Raw genomic sequence first — 23590 nt, forward strand, 5'->3', positions numbered from 1 at the left:
GAGATTTTCTCCTTTTTTTGGATCTAAGAAACCTACTTGTTCACCATTTGAAGTTTCGTCAGGAAAGATTTTCTTGAAAGATCACATAACACGGACATAGCACATTCGAGGAAACTCTCGGATTCTTATCATTACAGTTGTGGCAAACAGCACTGCTGAGGATAAATGCTTTTCCCTATATATTATATTCTGGCAATGGCTTTCAGTGGCAGCTCCTTTTTTGCATCCTCTCCATAAGAGACAGCACATTGTGGAGCATCTATAAATGATGGAAATGTTGAGGTTTTTTTGTTAAATCTCTTAACTTCCTATTTCATTCATCTCCTATATCTCTCACATCTTTCCCTTTCAACAGGACCCATTCGATCTTCATCGATGTCAGCTTCTACAGATTGCAGCAGGCATCAAATAAATGAGGGGGAAGTACAAGACGGCGATGCTGTGCAACTCGGACGCAAGAGGATTCTTCATCCGGCCCTATCTTTAAGGTCTCATCAGGAGCTCAGAAAGGAACTCGTTTTCTGCAAAGAACAGTGAGTTTGTGTGATTTGCCCTGTAAAGTGCATGCCACGTTCGTGTGACCTGCTCCTCTTCAGCTGCTTCATCATAACCTTTAAATATCACAAAGGTGGTTTAAAGGCATTGATTTTCTAAAGTTAAAGATGGAAACGTTTCTCAATTAAATATCACATTAAATTTGTTAGCCATTTGGCAGGTAATTGTTCTCGACACTTACTAATCAGTGTAATCAATTCTGATGTTTCCTCCTTTGAGCTGCCTCAGTTCCACTCAAACAGATTCTCCATTATACAAGGCACCATTTGCATCACATACACAGAGGGGTAAATTGAAGACAATGGAATTGTAAAAAGGAAGTAATGACATAGGGTAGGTAAGGGTAGAGGATGGAGGGGTGGGGGGATGGAGGGTTGTAGGGAGACGACAGAGAAGGTCATAAATAATTCCACAAATGTGTATGTAATCTATAGATGGCCCAAACCAATATATGGACTACCGTTCTGCTCGATTTAAACTTTACTGCGAGTAAATTCGTAGCTTTGCATTTATTCATGAAAGGAATGCAGTTACAACTAGAATGAGCAATCAAATATTGTATACCCTCACCTGAACTTGTTTTTTGTGGTTTTCTAGTTCATATTTTATAGGCGTACTCACATTATAATTGTACCATACATACTTTATAGACGGACTCACATTCTAATTGTATCGTACATACTTTATAGACGGACTCACATTCTAATTGTATCGTACATACTTTATAGACGTACTCACATTCTAATTGTATCGTACATAATTTATAGACGTACTCACATTCTAATTGTATCGTACATACTTTATAGACGTACTCATTCTAATTGTACTGTACATACTTTATAGATGTACTCACATTCTAATTGTATCGTACATACTTTATAGACATACTCATATTCTAATTGTACTGTATATACTTTATAGATGTACTCACATTCTAATTGTACCGTACATACTTTATAGATGTACTCACATTCTAATTGTATCGTACATACTTTATAGATGCACTTACATTCTAATTGTACCGTACATACTTTATAGATGTACTCACATTCTAATTGTACCGTACATACTTTATAGATGTACTCACATTCTAATTGTATCGTACATACTTTATAGATGCACTTACATTCTAATTGTACCGTACATACTTTATAGACATACTCACATTTTAATTGTACCGTACATACTTTATAGATGTACTTGCATTCTAATTGTACCGTACATACTTTATAGATGTATTTACATTCTAATTGTAGTGTAAAAGTGTACATACTTTATAGATGTGCTCACATTCAAATTGTACCACACATACTTTATAGATGTGCTCACATTCCAATTGTACCATACATACTTTATAGATGTACTCACATTCTAATTGTACATACTTTATAGATGTGCTCACATTATAATTGTACTGTACATACTTTATTGATGGACTCGCATTATAATTGAACCGTACATACTTTATAGATGTACTCGCATTCTAATTGTACCGTACATACTTTATATGTGTATTTGCATTCTAATTGTAGTGTACACGTGTACATAGTTTATATATGTGCTCACATTCTAATTGTACCATACATACTTTATAGATGTACTCACATTCTAATTGTACCATACATACTTTATAGATGTACTCACATTCTAATTGTATATACTTTATGCTGCTGATGCAGTGCTCCTTGTATATTAGAGCAGGGATTTGGAATTGTTCAGGGTGCCAGCGATATCTCACCTTCTTTTCGTGAAGGACACCGCGGGATCTTTAACGTCCACCAACTAATGCTGGCATACAGGATGCCCAGCTTAAGGTCCATCTGAAGGACAGACTACACACACATTGATGAATCACCCTGTCTGTGAAACACCAGGATGACAATTTATAGATGGGCGAAGATTCGAACCCAGGCTAGACAGCTCAGAGATGAGTGTGCATACGTCTCGGCTATCCTACCGACCCAAAGCAGCCTTTTACATTTGGAAGCTTGTGCATTCCATGTTACAAAGGTAAATTTATCTTGTAAATAGGATTTAAATAAATTCACTGTAAAAGGTAGCATGAAATTTCATGTACATCGATGGAAAAGGACAAATTGCAGACTAGTAAAGGCTCTTTCTGCTGCCATTTCAGATGTCCCACTGTCTCTCATTATGACTGTCCGTCCTGCTTGAGCCCTAAGCACAAATTACTGAAATTACAAAAACCCCTAAAGCACTCTAAGAGGTTGTAGCAGCATCCAGTGCCATGACATGCCCTTTAAACATCCCCGCCGATGTATATAAGTGCTGGGCAGCATACGAAGCAATGGCAATTATGGGAACCCTTCGAAACAGCCTGCTGTGCTCCACATTCCGGTGCGATGGAAAATTTGCAATGAAACGATGTTTTTTTTTTGTTTTTTTTTTGGATACAGGATCGAGGCTTGTGTAAGAGCTAAAATAGATGTAAGAGCTGCACGAGAGTTGTAAGAGCTATTGTCTTTAATATGCAAAGGAAACTCGCCATTTTGCAACCTACTTTTCTCTTTTGCCGTTGTGATGACTCGGTTTGTGTCAAATTGTCTGAAGCTGCCTTCTTGTAAATTTTGATTTTGAACAATCAGTGGTTATACATTTTCTATATATACAATGCAATAATATGTCGAATACCATGCAAATTTTTGATTCCTCTTTTTACTTAAAAAAAGAAGAAGTAAAAACAAGTAAAAAAAAAATGAAATAAAAGTTGTGGTCATTTTCCTAATAAAGCGTGTCTGTTAACCCACACTTTGAATGAATGAATGAATGAAACATGAATGTTAATTTGAATGAAACAAAACGTGCTGCTTCTGCTTTCTCAACAATGGATGGAGGTCCTCAATGCCAAACAGGAAATTAGAGCTGTCTCCCTTGACATATCACGTGCCTTCGATACGGTCTGGCACCCCGCTCTGCCCACCAAACTCTCCCCTTTTGGTATCCATGGAAATCTCCACACATGGCTGGCGGACTTCCTCTCTAGTCGTAGTCAACATGTGGCCCTGAATGGGTTTCTCTCATCTCCTCTTCCTGTTCAGGCTGGAGTTCCCCAAGGCAGTGTTCTGGGCCCTGTGCTTTTTTTGGTCTTCATCAATGATCTCTCTGACTCTCTTGAAAATCCTCTCTATCTCTGCTGATGACTCTACTCTCTGTCGCTCCATTCCTCATCCCTCAGATCGACAGTCTGCAGCCTCCTCACTCTCTGCAGACATGGACAAAATCACAGACTAGGCAAACAAGTGGAACATGTCTTTCAATCCTGACAAATCTCACACTCTTACGATGTCTCTCCGATAAGACTGACTGGACAACCCTCCCATCCACTTTCTGAATAATCCTCTCCACGAAGTTCTGTCACTCAAGCTTTTGGGTCTCACTATCTGCCATGATCTTTCCTGGGAAAACCACATTTCAAATCTGGCCTCCAAAGCCAGTCGCCGACTGGGCATCCTCCGTCGTGCGAAGTCCATCCTTGGCACACCTGAGCTCCTCACCACATACAAGGCTTTCATCCGCAGCTCAATGGAATACTGCTCTCCCCTCTGGGCTGGTGCTCCTGCCTCACACCTAGCTCGTCTTCACGCTGTTGAAACCAAAGCGTTCAGAATCATTGGAATCTCCCACGATGAAGCTAACTCCAAGGGCCTTTCACCCACTCACCGCAGGCAGGTTGGTGGTCTTTCCGTCTTGTACCGACTCCTCTCTGGCCTTGCCCCCCCAGCTCTCTCTGGGCTCTGTCCCGCAAATATTCCTTCAGGTCGCAAAAGATCTGCCTGGAACCCTCTTATGGTTAAACTGCCAAAATCAAGACTTTCTGCTCACCTTCACTCCTTCATTCTTCTTTTCTCCCGCCTCTGGAACAAACTCCCTCACTCTCTTCAATCCCACTCCACCCTCCAGGTCTTTAAAACAGCTGTTCACCACCATCTCTTATCTTCCCCCATCCAAAACCTTGATCTATTCTACCCCGCTAATTTCACCCCAAATCCACTTTTTTGAAATACCAACTTCTACCAGTTCACTGGTAATTCCCTGTTTGTCGTAAAAAAAAAGGCGACAAAAAGGGTTGGCGGCAGGAAGGGCATCCGGCCGTAAAATATTGCTTCAAAAAGGGGACCAACAAAAACAACAACAACCACGGTGCCCGAAAAAGGCCAACCCCCGCTTTGCGGGGGGAAATGGCCTCTAAAGGTGTTTTTTTTTTGTTTTTTTTGTCCTGGAAGTTCTTGGTGACCTTGTGTTTTATACTTCTCCCACCCACACCCCTTCCCACGCCTCCTCCCCCCAAGCCCTCTCCCTCCCACACATCTCCCTGCTCTCAAATGTTGTGTTTGTGTGCTTCCCCTTCTCTCCCCATCTTGTCTTCCACTCCCTCTTTTTACATATTTTGTTTGTCTCTTTGATTTGTTTGTGAAATAAATGTTAGCTCTTTCACGAGCCTCGATTCTGTATACATTTTTTTTTTTAAATCGTTTTAAGGCCATTTCCCCCTCTGGAGCGTGGGTTAGCCTTGCGGGCCCCATGACAATCATGGTTTCCTGTTTGAGGCAATGTTTTTATGGCCGGATGCCCTTCCTGACGCCAACCCTTAGTCGCCTCTTACGATGCGCAGGGATATGGTGTACCTATTCTAAATCGGGGTGCACACCGGGATCATTCATCCCAGCAAGCTGGTACTCAATTTGCCGACCTCGGAAGGATGACAGGCTGAGTCAACCCCCCTGGCGTTAATTCAGCGATCGACCGGGATTCTAACTCAGGATCCTGGGATCCCAAGCCTACTCCCTAACCGCTAAGCCAACACCAGGCTAAGCGCCATACACACTTTGTCGGGCAAATTTAGCTGCATAACACAGGTGGCCAGATGGCTGAAGGTGCTTTGAATTTTCGTTTAACGACGAGTTACTGCAGACTGTAGAAATCCTCTTTCCATCCACCCCCAAAGGTGGCCAGAGGTTTTGTTTTCACACCTGTTTGTTCTTGTCTGAGAAGGATATTACAAAAGGTTATAGATGCATTCGGATGAAATTTGTTGGACAGATTGGGTGTGTGACAAGGACGACTTGATTCAATTTTGGCGAGGATCTGGATCCGAATCTGAATACGAGAATTTTTTAATTTTTTTAAAGTGAATTCTTCATAATTGAGATATGCGGCCAAAACGATATATATCATGAATTAGATGACGGATTTTTATGTTAAGAAAATAGGCCTTTTATGTTTTGAAAAGCAGAATTTTTTTTTTTTTATGTGAAAAAATCCCGAAATATTTTTTTCCCCCGTTTTATTAATTTTTTATTATTACCAAGTTTTTCAGAAATCATTCAAAAAAAGAACAAAAAATGGTAAGCTTTTTCCTGCACAACATTAAGCACTCTGGGCTAGTAAACAGGTAAAAAAATGATGTTAAGGTACCTTTATTGCAACCGCATTGTTTGATAAAGTAGAGGACGAGAAGAAATTGACAAGACCCTTTTAGGAACGGTTAAAGTAGGTGTTTGAAATCATTATCTTGGTAATGTTCTCCTTGGTGAGGCAGTGTCGGCGGTCGGTGAGGACGTTTCTGTAGACAGAGAAGGACCTTTCCATGTCGACGCTGACGATGGGGCAGTACCTCAAGAGGGGGATGTCGGCAAGCTTGACTCCAGCCGGCACACCAACCTCAGATCCGTGCTGATCTCCACCCAGGATCAAAGCCACTGTCCTCAGCACACCAAAATCGGGATTGCGCTGCAGCACCGCCTTGAACTTGGTGAGCAGGATCTCCTTATGGCAGCCTCGGATCTTTTCGAGCTCCTCCTTGGCCTGATCAAGGAGCTGGAAGGCCTTGGCCAGCTCCATGTCGGCCTCCTCCAGCTGCTTAAGGATCTTCGGGATGAACGACACGTGGGCATTTAAGAAGACCAAACTGAGCTTGATGTCCGCCTTTCCGAACAGGTCCTTGGCACTCCGGATTGCCATCGCGTCGTCATCGTTCAGCTGGTCCACAATGTCCTTGACGGCCTCGAAGTGCTCAGCATAAAACACCGCGGTGTCGATCCACGTCCCCCACCGAGTCAGAATGGGCTCCGGGGGGAGAGAAAGATTGGGCTGCTGCTCCTTCCAAAGGACAACACGCGACGGGGCTTTGACGAACACCTTCTTCGTCATGGCAATCAGGTCGTTGACGTCCTTGAACATTTCTCGGACTGTCTCGCAGACACGGTGGAGCGCGTGGGCAACGCAAGTCACATGCAGCAAGTCCGGGAAGAGTTCCTTCAGGGCATGGCCGGCCTTGATCATATAGGCCGCGGCGTCGCTGACGAGGACCTTGAGGCACTCCGGCTTGAAATCAGGCCAAAGATAGCGCAGCGTGTCATTGACTGCGCGCACGATCTCCCCGGAGTTGGTCTTCTCCAGAAACATGCACTGGACGAGGTGGGGACGAAAGTACCCCTCCTTGGACAAGCGTCGTGATGATGTTGGCCACATATCGACCTGCCGAATCGGTCATCTCGTCGACGGACAGCCAGATGGGCTGCTGTCCGAGGTCGGCATGGATCCCCGCCAAGGCCTCGTCGTAGCACTTGTCGAGGTAGTGCTTTCGAATCCAGCTTTCATCGGGGATCTGGAGAGTGATGTGCTTCTCCAGGAACGACCGGAGGGCAGGGTTTTCCAATTTCGACCATGGGATGCCAGCGGCCAGCATGGCCTGGCACAGCTCCTGAGCCACGACGTCGCACTTGTGCCTCTTTCCGCCACCAAAGTCCTCCATGGTGGTTTGCGTGACCGTCCTCTTCTTCTTCAAGGCCAAGTTGCTCTTGTGGCGGTCTCCTCGGACATGTTGGGCCAGCTCAGACTTCTGCTTCGCCTGGAAAGTCTTTTCACAAGCTCGACAGAAAGCCGTGTCACTCGACACGTACTTGAAGGTGGCCCCATCGCCGCCAGCGTTGAATTCTTTCAGCCACTTGTCACGAAGAGCAGCACTCGTCTTGATAGGAGACTTGCTCACACTTTGTGTACACTCTCTCACTGTAGTACACCGCCTCACTGCTGTACACGCTGGGGACGCAACGCACGCAAGTGGACGCAACGTTTTGTTTTTGAGATCGATCGCAGTTAAAAATTTCGATCGCAGTTAAAAATTTCGATCGCAGTTTAAAATTTCGAAAAATTCCCTAATTTTTTTTTAGCGTTGCCAGACATTTTCGACCAAAAAGGGCATTTTATTTTATTTTTCCCGAAAAAGGGCGAAATATTTTTTTTCTCCGAAAATAGCAAAATAATTTTTTTGCGCGCAAAAAGCCGTTTTATGTGAAAAAATAAGAAATATTTTTTCACATAAAAATCCGATGTGCAATCATGATATCTCAAAAATTTAGACGGGTTATGACAAAACTACGTGAATGAGTTGCTTAGGTGACACAAACCACCTGATTCGATTTTGGTTGAGGTCCGGATCCAGATCCGACCTATCAGTGGGATGCAAAACATAAACTGTTCAGACTGGCAGAGGTATGTGCTCTACCAAGTGCCGTTGTAGTTTTTATTTGTTACTAGCGGGGATACCCAGCATTGCTGGTGATGTTCTAATCCTGTTGGCATTTTGAAGAAATCAATTTAGTTTTTTTCTATTCTTTGTAGGTGCCTAAAACACTCCCTTAACTACAACCAATAAGGAAAATTTATATTTAATATGATAACACACACACACACACACACACACACACACACACACACACACACACACACACACACACACACACACACACACTGCTCTGCTTATAGCATTGCTAATCTCTAAAAGTATTTTGTACTTACCACGTTGTTTAGCTGATTATATCATTAAGTTCCAACAAGCTGGGCTCAAGTTTGAGTCCCAAGGCTTAATGTCCAAGTCTGGTACCAAGTTCTGCATCACTGATGATAGTGATGCATCATGGGGGTGTTGATTTCAGGTTCATTTAACGCCTTTATAGACACAAAACAATTTTGTATTTTCTGGGAATGTTACAACGAAGCTTTCACAGGCCCACATCTACTATATAAGAGTGCCGTTTGTCTGTGTCTGTGTTGCCATTTTTCTCAGAGATGCCTCAACGGATCTTTGTTAAACTTTCAGCGGTTCATCAGTGAGTGCCTGGGAGTGTTTTGGGCAAAAAAAAGTTCGTTTTTTTGGATTTAAAAAAAATCGCTCTATAGTGCCTAAACCTTTTTGATTAATTACAGTGATATAGAAGTAAACATTTGCATAAATAAATACAAAACAATTACCAGACATTTGAAAACAAATAATAAAATAATTCTGGAAGCGGTCGAAGTTGGTGGTAAGGCTTCTTCTTCTTCTTCCTAAACATCATAATACTTAACTCAGAAACATGATGAATGGCACATTCAGCAGCATATATTCAACAAAAAGGTAAAATAATGACTTGACATTTGTGATGGATTCTGATTTGGATGAAATTGCTTTTCCATTATATTTGCCCTCATTTCAAATATGTTAATGTTTATTTTTCGCTTGAGCAACGCCGGGCACTCCAGCTATAAACGCTTTAATACTTTATTCGGGGTACAAATACAAATACAACTTTGCCTGGGGGGTAACATAGGCTATGTGGCCGCAGCCTCATGCGGAGGTGTGGGGGACCGGGAGAGGGGCGTAAATTCTCTATGTAAATGTGTTTACATTCCAAAGTAGCACCACTTGGTGATGGTGGCATAGGGTATTACAATTCTCTTTTTTACCTGGACAACACTGATGTTAAAGCACTCTTTGCACAGGTAAATTTTTCCTCCTTCCCTTCCCACCCCTCCCCCAAAACGGAGAGGCCTGTCAACCCCCACTCTCCCCCACCCCTCCACCGGTGAAGCTAGTAAATACATAAATGCAACAGATATAACGTGTGTACATATGTATATGTACATACGTACATGTATAATATGTACATGTATATGTACGTATGTATTTATATGTTTTCACTGACACAAACACAATGTCCAAAACGTGCTGATTTAGGAAGTAGTGCATGAACACAAGTTACACAGTTAGGTCATTTAAGATTGACATAAAGGCAAGAGTGTTTGCTCCGAGTCTGGGAGGTCGGTCGTTCAAACCCCGGTCGAGTCATATCAAATACGTTAAAAATTGCACGTGCTGCTTCCTTGCTTAATGCCCAGCATTTAAAACTGAGAGAGCATCCTTCGGTTGGTAACCATTGTGTAGGCTTTTGTTGGGCCTATTGGCTGCCTCTTGCAGAGAGAAACTCCTTTTTAAGGGAAGTCATATTTGAGGATGTGGGCACGATGTCAGCACTAATGACCTCTACTCTAAACTTGAAATGCTGCACATTTCAGGGCCACCAATTGAGTTAAGCAGTGGATGACATTTCTTTTGAAATCATTTTATGCAGAGAAAGTTATCTAGACCATGGATCTGACTGAAGTTATGAAAGAACTGAACAGATGGTTGTCTGTTTCATGCTTGTCTGGCCACCAGAGGGCTCCTGCTGTCCCCGAGGCCTGAGCTATTTAAAGTCATGCAACAAAGGCGGAAAGATCAGCACTTTTGGCCGCGGAGAGCTGTGTCGATGATGGAGGGACAGCTATTGTGGAAGTACAAAGGGAAACATCAGGTGAGGAAAAGTATTCTTCTTTCTTTGTTTTACTTCAACTTTTTTGTGCTTATTTTTTAGGAACACATCTTTGATGTTTTGTTTACTTATTGTTTATTTTGGTCTCCTTTTTAAAGTAAAATTCATATTATTGTTTTCTTCCTTTTTTGCATTCTCTGTAGTTGTAATTTTTTTTCCTTTGTTTTCTCACAATTTATTTTCTACAATGAAACATTATTTCAGTTAACATGTTATGCATGATTTTGGCTCCAACGGTAAAGGTGGCTGCCTTAAGATCTTAGAATTTTTAGTTTCAGCCCCTGTTGTGTTGTTGTATAGTACAAGGTGGGTTGACTCAGACTCATCCTTCCGAGGTCAGCAAATTGAGTACCAGCTTACTGGGAACAGGGGCACTGCGTCCGCAGAAAAGCCACGCTCCCAGCAATGCAGCCTCTGGCTGACCAGCAGACATACGCTGCATACGACATAATAATAAGTGAACATGTTACAAAATTATATATCTCTGTTGGTCAGAGTCTCTGTGTCTGTTTACCTCTGCCACCGTAGGTGGATGGAGGTTATGTTTTCACCCTTGCATGCCTCTCTGTCTGTCTGTCTGTTTGTCTGTCTGCGAACCGGATATCTCAAAAAAGTTGTGGATGGATTCGGATGAAATTTGGAGGACAGGTTGGGTATGTGACAAGGACAAAATGATTCAATTTTGGTGACGATCCAGATCAGGATCCGAATAATATAATTACTTGAGTGATTATTCACCATTGAGAGGCAGGGCAACATCGATAAATACCATGATATCCCAAAATGTTATGGACGACTTATGACAAAACTTGGTGGATGAGTTCGATCGGTGACGAGAACATGCCAATTCGCTTTTGGGGGACCAAGGAATGCAGAAATATCTTGCACTTTACTGAGTGGAGGATTCTAGGAAGTGATATAATGGATTCTCCATTGACAAACACATGCCATTGATGTATATCAAGAACATGATTAGTCTAGCAGCACTACCTCTAGGGACCCCAACCTCAAGAGGTATAGCATGGGATTGTATTCCATCCATAGCAACCCACTGTTTGTGAGGGTACAGGAAATCTGATAGCCAGTCTTGAAGGTAAGCCTAGATAGCATTAGCTGAGAGTTTTCAAAAATCAGTGTAGTGTACCAGACAATCAGATTCAAGGGACATGTCCACTTTGATAGCCCTTGTCTCTTGTTAGCATGTGAGGGTATCGATTCATTAATGACACATGATGTCCATTACTGGAATGATCAAGCTGATGGCAAAGATGGTTCGAATGACCAAACCTGCCTCTTCCATGAGCCTCGACTATGCATACAAAAAAAAAAAAACAGTACAGATGCATTCAAAGTACACTGCCTCCATGCCAAATAAAATAATACCAACCTCCAGCACGGCATTCCTGGGGCGCTATTGACGCACGGCGACAACCGCCGTGCAGCACACAGAGCCTGTATTGGGAGGGAGAGGTGTACAATAATTGATTGCTTAATTGAGGAATTAAAATCAAAAAATAATAATCGTAAAATAATTTCTTCATCAATTGACTAATAGCATACCTCACCCACCAGTGTTTCATCTGAAGGTGTAACTTTTTGAAAATTAATTAAATAAGTCTTTAATCAAAATAAATAATTGATTAATAAATAAATAAATATCTAATTAATTTATTAATCAAAAATATCCTTTATAGCCACATCACTTGGTCACTGTCATGTCTGAATATCAGCTTCCTAGCTCCAAAGGTGCCTGAGATATTACCCAGATGAGAAATAAAATAGATAATTGATTAATAATTAAATAAATAAATAATAATGGTAATGAAGGAGCCGGGGCTCCCACGTCGATCGGAAGAATGGACGCGACAAAAAGCTAGAATTCATCTGAGTTGCTTTAATGAAATCAAACACTCAGGCACTCTGAAAAACCGTTTATCAGTCAGCAATATATATCTATTCCGCCAGGGGGTTTGCCCAGGCCCGGCGCCAGGGGGCGTGGCCCAGCGTCCTGGCTGCGGCCTGGCAAGTTGAGGGCGAGCCTGGGCATCCTGGACGAGCCCGGCATGGTGATCGCTCCGCGTCCTTGATAGGTGCAAGGCGATTGTGAAAACTCAGCGGCAGCCGCTACACACGTCCCCCCAGAATCGACTTGCACCGGCAGGGTCAATTTGAGGGGGGTCCTGATGACCCGGCCGAAGCGACCCCTGGCGGGTCGTGGGAGGGGGTCCGGTGAGGTGGTGGGCGGTCGAGTGGGGGGCACCGTGGACGGGGGACGGCCTCGCCGCGGCGGAAGGGCCACCCGTGGTGGGTGGTCGACGTCCACGTGCGCCGGCTTGAGGCGGTCCACAGCAATCCGGTCCGACCTGCCGCCGATGTCGATGACGAACGACTTGTCGTCCCGTCGCAGCACCCGGAAGGGCCCGTCGTACGGCGGCTGGAGTGGCCACCGATGTGCGTCGTGACGCACAAAAACATACTCCGCTGTGCGGAGTGCTGGGGGGACGTAGGACTGGGGGTCACCGTGGTGGGATGTTGGCACGGGGGCAAACCGTCGGGCGGCCTCCTGGAGGTCCGAGCGCTGGTGAGCTGCGGACCAGGGACTGGTAGCGTCGGGCACAAATTCGCCCGGGACGCGTAGCACCTGGCCATAGACAAGCTCGGCGGTGGATGCCTGGAGGTCCTCCTTGGGGGCCGTGCGAAGGCCCAAAAGGACCCACGGCAGCCGGTCGGCCCACCCGACGTCTTGAAGGCCGGCCATGAGCGCGGCCTTCATGGAGCGGTGGAATCGCTCGCACAACCCGTTTGCTTGGGGGTGGTAGGCCGTAGTACGGTGGAGCTTGATCCCCAGGTTGCGGGCGACCGCGCCCCACAGCTCGGAGGTGAACTGTGGACCGCGGTCTGACGAGATGTCCGCCGGTGCGCCGAAGCGGGCGACCCAGGTGGCGATGAAAGCCTGCGCCACGTCGGCGGTGGTGGTGGAGACGAGGGGAACGGCCTCCGGCCACCTGGTGGTCCTGTCCACCATGGTGAGCAGGTGTGTGAACCCCCGTGACGGGGGGAGGGGGCCCACCAGATCCACGTTGACGTGGTCGAAACGTCGTTCGGGCACGGTGAAAGGTGCCAGCGGGGCCTGGGTGTGTCGGTGGACCTTGGCCCGTTGGCAGGCCGTGCAGGCGCTGGTCCAATCGCGGACGTCCCGACGAAGGCCGTGCCAGACGAAACGCGCCGACACCAGCTTCTGGGAAGCTTTCCGGCCCGGGTGGGAAAGACCGTGGAGGGAGGCGAAGATGCGGCGTTGCCAGGCGACGGGCACGATGGGGCGAGGCTGGCCTTGGGAGACGTCGCAGAGCAGGACAGTGTCCGCGCAGGGGATGTCGGCCAGGCGGAGGCCCGTGTCCGCCGCCCGGAGGGCTTGCACCGTGGTGTCGGTGGTTTGGTCCGCCGCCATAAGCGCAAAATCCACGCCCAGGTGGACCGCGTTCGCGCTGGCCCGGGAAAGACAGTCGGCCACGGCGTTGTTTTTGCCGGCGACGTGCCGGATGTCCGTGGTAAACTCCGACACGGCGGAGAGGTGGCGCTGTTGGCGGACCGACCATGGCTCCGTGACCTTGGCCATGGCGTAAACCAACGGCTTGTGGTCGACGAACGCCGTGAAAGGTCGGCCCTCCAGGAGGTGGCGGAAATGGCGGACGGCCAGGTGTAGACCGAGGAGCTCCCGGTCAAACGTGCTGTATTTGAGCTCGTTCGGCCGGAGCTGCCGGCTGAAAAAAGCGAGTGGCTGCCAAACCCCGTTCACCCATTGCTCATGTACGGCGCCCACCGCGTAGTCGGAGGCATCCGTGGTGAGGGCGATGGGAGCGTTGAGCACCGGGTGAGCGAGCAGTGTTGCGTCGGCGAGGGCCCGCTTTGAGCCTTGGAAGGCCGCATCCATTGCTGCGGACCAGGCGATGTCGTGCTTGGCCGGCATGCCCCGGAGGGCTTCGTAGAGGGGCCGCATAAGCTGAGCAGCGCGGGGCACGAAGCGGTGATAAAAATTCACCATTCCCAGGAATTCCTGCAGGGCCTTTATGGTGCGGGGACGCGGGAACGTGGTGATGGCCTCGACCTTGGTTGGCAGCGGCACGGCCCCGTTCTTGGTGATGTGATGGCCCAAAAAATCAATGGCCGTCGTGCCGAAGTGGCATTTGGCCGGGTTGACGATGAGGCCGTGCTCGCTGAGGCGCTCGAACAGTGTCCGGAGGTGGAGGAGGTGCTCGGCCCGGGACGTGCTGGCGACGAGGATGTCGTCCAGGTAAACGAAAAGGAACGGCAGGTCACGCAGCATGCCGTCCATCAAGCGCTGGAACGCCTGAGCCGCGTTCTTGAGACCAAACGGCATCCGCAAGAATTCGAATAAGCCGAACGGCGTGATGACTGCCGTTTTAGGGACGTCGGCCGCCCTGACAGGTACCTGGTGATATCCCCGTATGAGGTCAATTTTCGAAAAAATGACCCGTCCCGCCAGACGGGCGGAGAAGTCTTGGATATGCGGGATCGGGTACCTGTCGGGGGTGGTAGCGTCATTGAGACGGCGGTAGTCGCCACACGGGCGCCATCCACCCCCCGGCTTTGGCACGATGTGCAGTGGCGAGGCCCACGCGCTATCGGAGCGCCGCACGATGCCGAGGTGCTCCAACGCGTCGAATTCGGCCTTCGCTACGGCGAGCTTGGCTGGGTCGAGGCGGCGGGCCCTGGCGTAGACCGGCGGGCCCGTGGTTGGTATGTGGTGCTCGATCCCATGCCGTACTGCGACGGCCGAAAACGTCGGCCGCGTGAGGGCCGGGAACTCCGTGAGCAGGCGAGCAAACTCGTTCGCCGCCGGGACGGCGCATGCCAGCTCGGTCGGCGCGGAGCTGCTCAATGTGCATACCAGGGAGCTGAAGGTTTCAGCGTTGATTAAACGACGCCGTTGGACGTCCACCAGCAGTCCGTGTGCGCAGAGGAAATCGGCGCCTAGCAGAGCCACGGGCACGTTGGCGGTTACAAACGTCCAAGCAAAGCGTTGGCCGCCGAAGCAGAGGGTGACGTTGCGCGGGCCGAAGGTGCGGATAGTCGATCCGTTGGCCGCAACTAAGGAGGGGCCGCAAACCGCGGATTGCCTGTCCTGGTCAGAGGCGGGTATGACGCTCAGTTGGGCGCCGGTGTCGCACAGGAAGCGCCGTCCGGACGCTTTATCCGTGATGAACAGTAAGTTGCCCGTGTGGCCGGCGCTCATGGCTGGTAATGAACGCCGGCCCGGCCGTTTCCCGGCCTGCCGAAGGTGCACGGGGGTCGGCATGTCCGGGCCTTCTGTCCGAACCTGGCATGATAGTAACACCACGCTTGGTCAGGTGGAGGCCTCGGTCGTCGTGCCGGAGGTGGTCGGCTCGGTAGAGCGGCCGCCAATGGCGTCGGCAGTTCGGCCGTCGACCGTGCCGGGTGCTCGGGCGCCCTGGGTGTTGCGTCGGACGGCGGTGGGTCCCATGTCGCCGCTACGATGCGCTGTCCTGCGGCGGAGATCTTGTCGGCTTCTCTGGCAAGGGCCCGGGGATCTGTGATCGTCGTGCTTGCCAGGGCGAGGCGTACCGGGTTAGGCAGCTGACGGAAGAACAGCTCCCGGAACAGGAATGCCGGAGAGTGCTCGCCGAGCAGTGAAAGCATGTAGTCCATGCGCTCGGAAGGGCGCGTGTCGCCGAGCTCAGGCAGATCGAGCAGGCGCCGTGCGCGTTCCGCCGATGGGAGGGCGAAAGCATCGAGGAGCAGCTTCTTAATCGCGCCGTATTTGTCAGCGGCTGGCGGGCTTTCGAGGAGGCTCAGGGCGCGGGCCGCGGTAACCGACCCGAGCGCAGCTACCACATGGTGGAAGCGGGTGTCGTCGGCCGTGATGCCTCGCAGGGCGAACAGGGACTCCGCCTGTGCGAACCAAACCGCCGCGTGAGCCTCCCAGAAGGTAGGCAGTTTAAGGGCGACTGCCGTGTCCATGTCGATAGGTCACCAATGAAGGAGCCGGGGCTCCCACGTCGATCGGAAGAATGGACGCGACAAAAAGCTAGAATTCATCTGAGTTGCTTTAATGAAATCAAACACTCAGGCACTCTGAAAAACCGTTTATCAGTCAGCAATATATATCTATTCCGCCAGGGGGTTTGCCCAGGCCCGGCGCCAGGGGGCGTGGCCCAGCGTCCTGGCTGCGGCCTGGCAAGTTGAGGGCGAGCCTGGGCGTCCTGGACGAGCCCGGCATGGTGATCGCTCCGCGTCCTTGATAGGTGCAAGGCGATTGTGAAAACTCAGCGGCAGCCGCTACAGTAACATGATTAACGTTTCGTTTCCCCCAGCTCAGCTTTCCCTCAGCTTTTCCCAGATTAACGAATAACGTTTCCCCCAGCTCTCTCTCTGTGCTTTGTCCCCCAAATATTCCTACAGGTCACACAAGATCTGCCAGCAACCCTCTGATGGTTAAACTACCGAAATCTCGGCTCTCTGCTCACCTTCACTCTTTCATTTCCCTTTTCTCCCGCCTCTGGAACAAACTCCCTCACTTTCAAACAAACAACCACAAGATCTTTAAAACAGCTGTTCACCACCATCTCTTATCTTCCCCCATCCAAAACCTTGATCTTTTCTACCCCCGCTAATTCACCCCCCTCCCAAAGCCCTCTCCCTCCCACAGTGGGATTGAAGGGATTCCGAGGGCCTTTCACTTACTCACCGCAGGCAGGTTGGTGGTCTTTCCGTCTTCTACCGACTCCTCTCCGGCCTTGCTCCCCCAGCTCTCTCTGGGCTCTGTCCCCCAAATATTCCTACAGGTCGCACAAGATCTGCCTGTAACCCTCTTATGGTTAAACTGCCAAAATCAAGACTCTCTGCTCACCTTCACTCCTCTTTTCTCCCGCCTCTGGAACAAACTCCCTCACTCTCTTCAATCCCACTCCACCCTCCAGGTCTTTAAAACGGCTGTTCACCACCATCTCTTATCTTCCCCAATCCAAAACCTTGATCTTTTCTACCCCCGCTAATTTCACCCCAAATCCACTTTTTTGAGGTGACTTTTGTCTTCTTTCCTGGAAGTCCTTGGTGTCCTTGCGTTTATACCTATCCTGCCTCCCCCAGGCCCTCTCCCTCCCACACATCTCCCGATGTCCCTGCTCTCAAATGTTGTGTTTGTGTGCTTCCTCCCCTTCTCTCCCCATCTTGTCGACCGCTCCCCTTTTTATATACTTTGTTTGCTTGTTTGTTTGATTTGTTTCTTTGATAAATGTTAGCTCTTTCACGAGCCTCGACTCTGTATACAAAAAAAAAGAGAAAAAAAAGATCTCTCGATGTCTCGATGTCTCTCGGTCCCTGCTCTCAAATGTTGTGTTTGTGTCCTTCCCCCTCTCTCCCCATCTTGTCTACCGCTCCCGATGTTATATGTTTTATGTGTCGGTTTGTCTTTCTGTGTGATTAATGTTAGCTCTTTCACTAGCCTCGATCTGGTAGTTGTATACAAAAACAAAACAAAAAAAAACGTAATTAAATTATGAATCAATTGGCTAATAGAATACTTAAACCACCATCGTGTCATCTGAATCTGTAACTTAAAAATTATTAATTAAGTCATTAATCGAATAATTAAATAATGAATCGACTAATTGATTGATCAATAAATCATAAATACCATTTACAGCCAAATCACTTGGTTGCTGGCATGTTCAAATATCAACTTCCTATCTCAAAAGGTGCCTGAGATATTGCCTAGATGAGAAAGGAAATAAATAAGTCCTTAAATAATCGATAATAATTAAATAACTAATCAATTAATTGATTAACCAAAAAACCAAAAATACTATTTTTGTCAAAGAAAGTGCTCACTATTGTGCCGAAATGTCAGCTTCCTAGCTCAAAGGATGGCTGAGATATTGCCCGGACAAACAAGCAATCAAAAATACAAGAAATAAACCGGAGAGAAAAGTGAGTACTCCCTTTCAGCGTGCGTCATCGCTGGGTCCTCTTCAGTGCCCTGCGATGACGTCATGCAGTGGCTGGAGATGGGGTAGTAAAGGAGAGGTGTACAAAAAATAAATCAGAGTTGGAGGTAATATGAGGCATTTACCAGTTCCATTCCTTTATTTTTGATTGAGGAGGCTGATATGTAATGATGGATCAGTGTGTCTCTATTTATGGCAAGATGATTTCTATCTAATTTGTTCCAAATTTCGCCACACACATCTCTATTTGGTTGAAAAGTATGGTTAAGTAAAGCGTTCATGAAGGCTACACTGTGCCTGCGTTGTGAATTGATATTCATGTTCCTATTTGCCCTCCAAGAAAGGTCATTAAACATTGAATAAGATGATAAACGTTTAATTCCCTTTTAATAATGTTCTTGTGAGTATTTTTGAAGCACATGAAGTTTTGAAAAGTTAGTATCCAAGTAAATATTTATTGGCTGAATTAACACCACATAACTTAAGACGTGCACTCCTGGGCACCTGCATTCCATGCTTTTGCCAGTCACACCATCCCTCTTCGTTCAAAATATTACATAACTGGAATTATTTCATGAATATTTTATATTTAGCTTATCGAATGTTGATGCTGCTCGTGTAGTTCTTGTGTTATGAATGTTGGTGCTATATGTCATGAATTTATATGTCAGGCTATATTTCAAACGTAGACAGACGTGCGGGGATCCGTCACTTCCACGACTTCTCTTGAAGTTAGTGCAGTCACTTGATCTCCTTGGTCCCACTATCTGCAATTACCTTTCCTTATCTGAGCTTCCTAAGCTAGATACAAATTAAGCATCCTACACAGGGGCAAAGTATTTCCTTATTCCGCCCAAACGGTTCACCATCTACAAAACCTTTTTTGCAATATTATGTATTATTAGCAGGTACCCATGAAACATCGGTGCAATGTAAAATGTGATTTCAAGTCCTCAACCTTCCCCTCTTCAGAAACTTCAAGTTATCAAATCCCCATCCCAAACCCCAAGTCTACAAAAAAAAAGCATACATTATCTAATTTCCTCTCCGTGTGTTGTAATCAAAACGTACCTTTCTTTCTTCAAAATGTACCTTTATATCATGACAGAGGACGCGTTGTTCAGTTTTCAAATGTACACCAGAAGCCTGAGCCTAAACAAAACCAATAATTTCTTTTTTTTTTGTATACAGAGTCGAGGCTCGTGTAAGAGCTAGCACATGAAACATGAAAACATGCACAGACACAAAAAAAACATACAATAAAGGGAGCGAGAGACAAGTGGGGGAGAGAGAGGAAAGCATACAAGTACAACAACAGTAGAGAACAGGGACGTCGGTAGATCTGTGGAAGGGAGAGGGCTGGAGGGGATAGGGGGAAAGTGAGGGAAGGTGTACACGGTATAAAACAAATGAACACTACTAGGAATTTCAGGAATGAAGTCGAAGATTGAAAGATGTGACCAAGGATTTGGATGGGGGAAGATAAGAGATGGAGGGGAACAGCTCTTTTAAAGACCAGGAGGGAGGAGAGGGATTGAAGAGAGTGAGGGAGATTGTTCCAGAGGCGGGGAAAAAGAGGATTGAAAGAGTGAGAATGAAAGAGAACCAGCCCAGAGGGGAGAGCAGTATTCCATTGAGCTGCAGATGAAAGTCTTGTATGTGGTGAGGAGCTCAGGTGTGCCAAGAAAGGACTTTGCATGACGGAGGATGCCCAGTCGGCGACTGGCTTTGGAGGCCAGCTTGGAAATGTGTTTTTTTCCCAGGAAAGATCATGGCAGATAATGAGACCCAAAAGCTTGAGTGACAGAACTTCTTTGAGAGGATTGTTGAGAAAGTAGATGGGAGGGTTTTCCAGATTGTCTTTTCAGAGAGACAAAGTGAGAGTGTGAGATTTGTCAGGATTGAAAGACATGTTCCACTTGTTTGACCAGTTTGTGATATTGTCCAGGTCTGCAGAGCGAAGAGGCTGCTGCCTGCCGATCTGAGGGATGAGATATGGAGCAGCAGAGAGTGGATTCATCAGCAAAGATATAGAGAGGATTTTCCAGAGAGTCGGAGAGATCATTAATGAAGAACAGAAAAAATGACGGTGATTTTATTTTTTGTGATGTTTCAATTGTGGGTGGAGTCAGGCCAGCGAATCACCAGAGCTTCAGAGCAATAGACAGACAGACAGACAGACATGTATATGATTTTTCTCCCGTGATAGCCCAGTACTCCAACAATCTAACCATGACTTTCGGAAGCAATTGACTCCATTGTATTGGACATTATCGGTACGGTATCTGCCATCAAGAAGCCAAGGGTTTGGGTCTACCTTTCCACCACACACAAGCAAGGTGATTCCTCTTTTTAAGCGGTGAAGCCGCTTCAATATTTGTCTATGCCCTTCCATCAAAAATGAATCGGAAGCTTCTAAAGCATGTGTTTAGTTCTGAAGGGCTCTAAAGGGGCAATTATAATGAGTTATAATGGGTAATTCTAAGGGATTCTAAAGAGTAATTCCGATGGGTAATTCTGAAGGGTAATTCTAAAGGGTAATTCTAAAGGGTAATTCTAAAGGGTAATTCTAAAGGGTAATTCTAAAGGGTAATTCTAAAGGGTAGTTCTAAAAGGTAATTCTAAAGGGTAATTATAAAGGGTAATTCTAAAGGGTAATTTTAAAGGGTAATTTTAAGGGGTAATTCTGAAGGGTAAATCTAAAGTGTAATTCTGAAGGGTAATTCTAAAGGCCAATTCTAAAGCGTATTTCTGAAGGGTAAATCTAAAGCGTAATTCTGAAGGGTAATTTTAAGGGGTAATTCTAAAGCGTATTTCTAAAGGGTGATTCTAAAGGGTGACTTTAAAGGGTAATTCTGAAGGGTAATTCTAAAGGGTGATTCTAAAGGGTGATTCTAAAGGGTGATTCTAAAGGGTGATTCTAAAGGGTAATTTTAAAGGGTAATTTTAAAGTGTAATTCTGAAGCGTAATTCTGAAGGGTAATTATAAAGGGTAATTATAAAGGGTAATTATAAAGGGTGATTCTAAAGGGTGATTCTAAAGGGTGATTCTAAAGGGTGATTCTAAAGGGTAATTTTAAAGGGTAATTTTAAAGCGTAATTCTGAAGGGTAATTCTAATGTTTTATTTGTTTCTAGGCTTTGCCTATTTCATATTATAAATGCCAAACTGAACCACTACCTTCAGACACTGGCGCGATGCTTTGTCTTTAGCTCTAGCACCATGAGCCTTTCACCATCACTGTCTGTATTTAAATTGATTCAAGACCTCGTTCCCAGATATGAGGCTTTATTGAAATCGATCTTCACAAGTCCTAATCACATAAGCAATCATCTCATTAGTCCTATGAAGCATATGTAAATTGGCAAAGCTTTCTAACGCATTAGCAATTAATCGACAGTCTCATCCTACTAAGATAAACCAGGGCAGATCTCTACATAGCTCATTTAGTCAGCAGAATTCTCATACTCTTGCGCATAAAGCGCTCGAATATAAATAGGCATGCGAGAAGCATCATGCCTCCGAATCCTCTTCTTCTTCATCATTTTTTCACATTCCCCCTCCGTTAAAATCACTGCCAGCAGTTGTAAAGGCTGACATCAGTAGCGTAAATCTACCAGCCAAAACGAGTAGGTTGCTGACACAGTCTGCCAGAACAAGTGTGATAAATCAAGGCAGGGCCGGGCCCCCAGCACTCGGGATCGGCAGGCCCCCCTTGTCAGATGGCTTATTCTGAGGGCTCTGAGGTGCAGGTGAAAACCCCACGGGGGCCAAAGCGGTATCACTAATAGACGCATTGCCCGGTCGTGAATCTGACTTGGCGGGGGAACCCAGGTCGACATCGACCTATTCACCCATGCCGGGCTGCAGGTCAACCTCCCCGCAAGGTGCGAGATGTCGGACCGACAAGGTGGTTTCTCTGCCGTTGGGCAACCAAGCATGCGCGTATTCCAGATTCGCTGCCAATATTTCCACGCGGTCAACCAGCAGTTTGTATTTGCTCTGTATGACCGCCCGCTTCAGAAAGGCTGGGCCCGGCTCTGCCAACGACAAGGGTAGTGGCTGCCCGCTAGAACTACGACGCTGATACTTGAACATCCTCTCGTGAGGAGTGGAATTAGTTGCAGTACATAGCAGGGACCGGATCACGTGTAACGCTTCTGGCAAAAACATGCTCCCACATGTTCGAAGTCATCCTGCGTGTCCGCAAAGCCATGACAACCACCCGCCATATAATCCCGTTGTATCGTTCAATCAAGCCGTTCCCTTGGGGATTGTATGCAGTGGTGCAGCTAGAAGCAATGCCCCGCTCAAGGAGAAATTTCTTGATTTCCCGAGATAAGAACGCCATCGCCCTGTCACTGTGGATGAAGGCAGGATAGCCAAACATTAGGAACAACTGCCGAAGGCATCTAATTACAGTAGTGGACAACATGTCCGAACACGGAAAAGCGAATGAGAACCGCGAATACGCATCAACTATCTTGAGAAGATAGCGGTGCGTGCCGCTGCTGGGCAGGGGCCCTTTGAAGTCGATGTTCAGCAGCTCCCATGGCCATTCAGCGTGAATTAACGTAGCCATAGGAGGCTTGTAAAAACTCAGCTTGAGTTCTGCACAAACTGGGCACGACTTGCATAAGTCTTGCATAAGTGGCGAATACTTGCATAATACTTGCATAAGTGGCGAATCTCGTCTACGGAAAAAGGTAAGTTCCTGCTCCAAATGAAATGAGCCATCCGAGCGATGCTGGATGACAAAGCGAGTCGTGTATAGCACGAAGCTCGTCTACCATCATCCCAGAGCAGATGGGCCGAGACAAAGCGTCGGCAGCCCGGTTATCCTTTCCTGTACACAATATTGAAGTGTAGTCGACTAATTCTATGTGCTAGCATGCGATCTTTTTGTTCTTAAATTTTTGAGAATATCTTCTGTCGTATATAAAGGTGACAGATTGCAGTTCCGTAACTAGTTGAAAATGTTTTCCCAAAAGGAAATGGCACCACCTGCGGACCGATTCCACTATAGCGTAAGCTTCTTTCTCAATCGATTAGTGGCGTCTCTCACTATCCGATAAGGTTCGAGAGGAGAATGCCACTGGTTCCCCCCCCCCCCCACCCCCCTCTGGTTCAGCATGGCCGTGATGGCGCAATCTGACGCATCCGTCTCCACCAAGAATGGGACCGTCTCGTCGATGGAGATCACAGCGGCGCCAGCTATGTCAACCTTCAGTTGTTGAAAGGAAGTCTGGGCAGCCAAGGTCAACGGAAACGTTTTGCACTTGACTAGAGGACGTATTTGATCAGAGAACCATGGGACCCACTGGGAGTAATGCGCAAACAACCCCATCGCTCTCTTTAATGTCGCCCGATTGACGGTAGGGGCTAAGTCGAGTAGGG

The 23590-nt window shown here is 46.8% G+C and overlaps 1 protein-coding gene across 1 annotated transcript in view; it reads left to right on the forward strand.

The window, feature by feature from the left end:
• Window positions 1–23590, forward strand: part of LOC137436715 (uncharacterized) — a 100844-nt gene that overhangs the window by 61060 nt on the left and 16194 nt on the right. The window contains exons 4-5 of the mRNA XM_068130722.2: window positions 356–533; window positions 10055–10190. Coding sequence (XP_067986823.2) covers window positions 356–533; window positions 10055–10190 — 314 coding nt within the window. The remainder of the gene's footprint in view (window positions 1–355; window positions 534–10054; window positions 10191–23590) is intronic.

This window comes from Myxine glutinosa, chromosome 11, assembly GCF_964187855.1.
Source record: "Myxine glutinosa chromosome 11, kmMyxGlut1.1, whole genome shotgun sequence".
NCBI lineage: Eukaryota > Metazoa > Chordata > Myxini > Myxiniformes > Myxinidae > Myxine > Myxine glutinosa.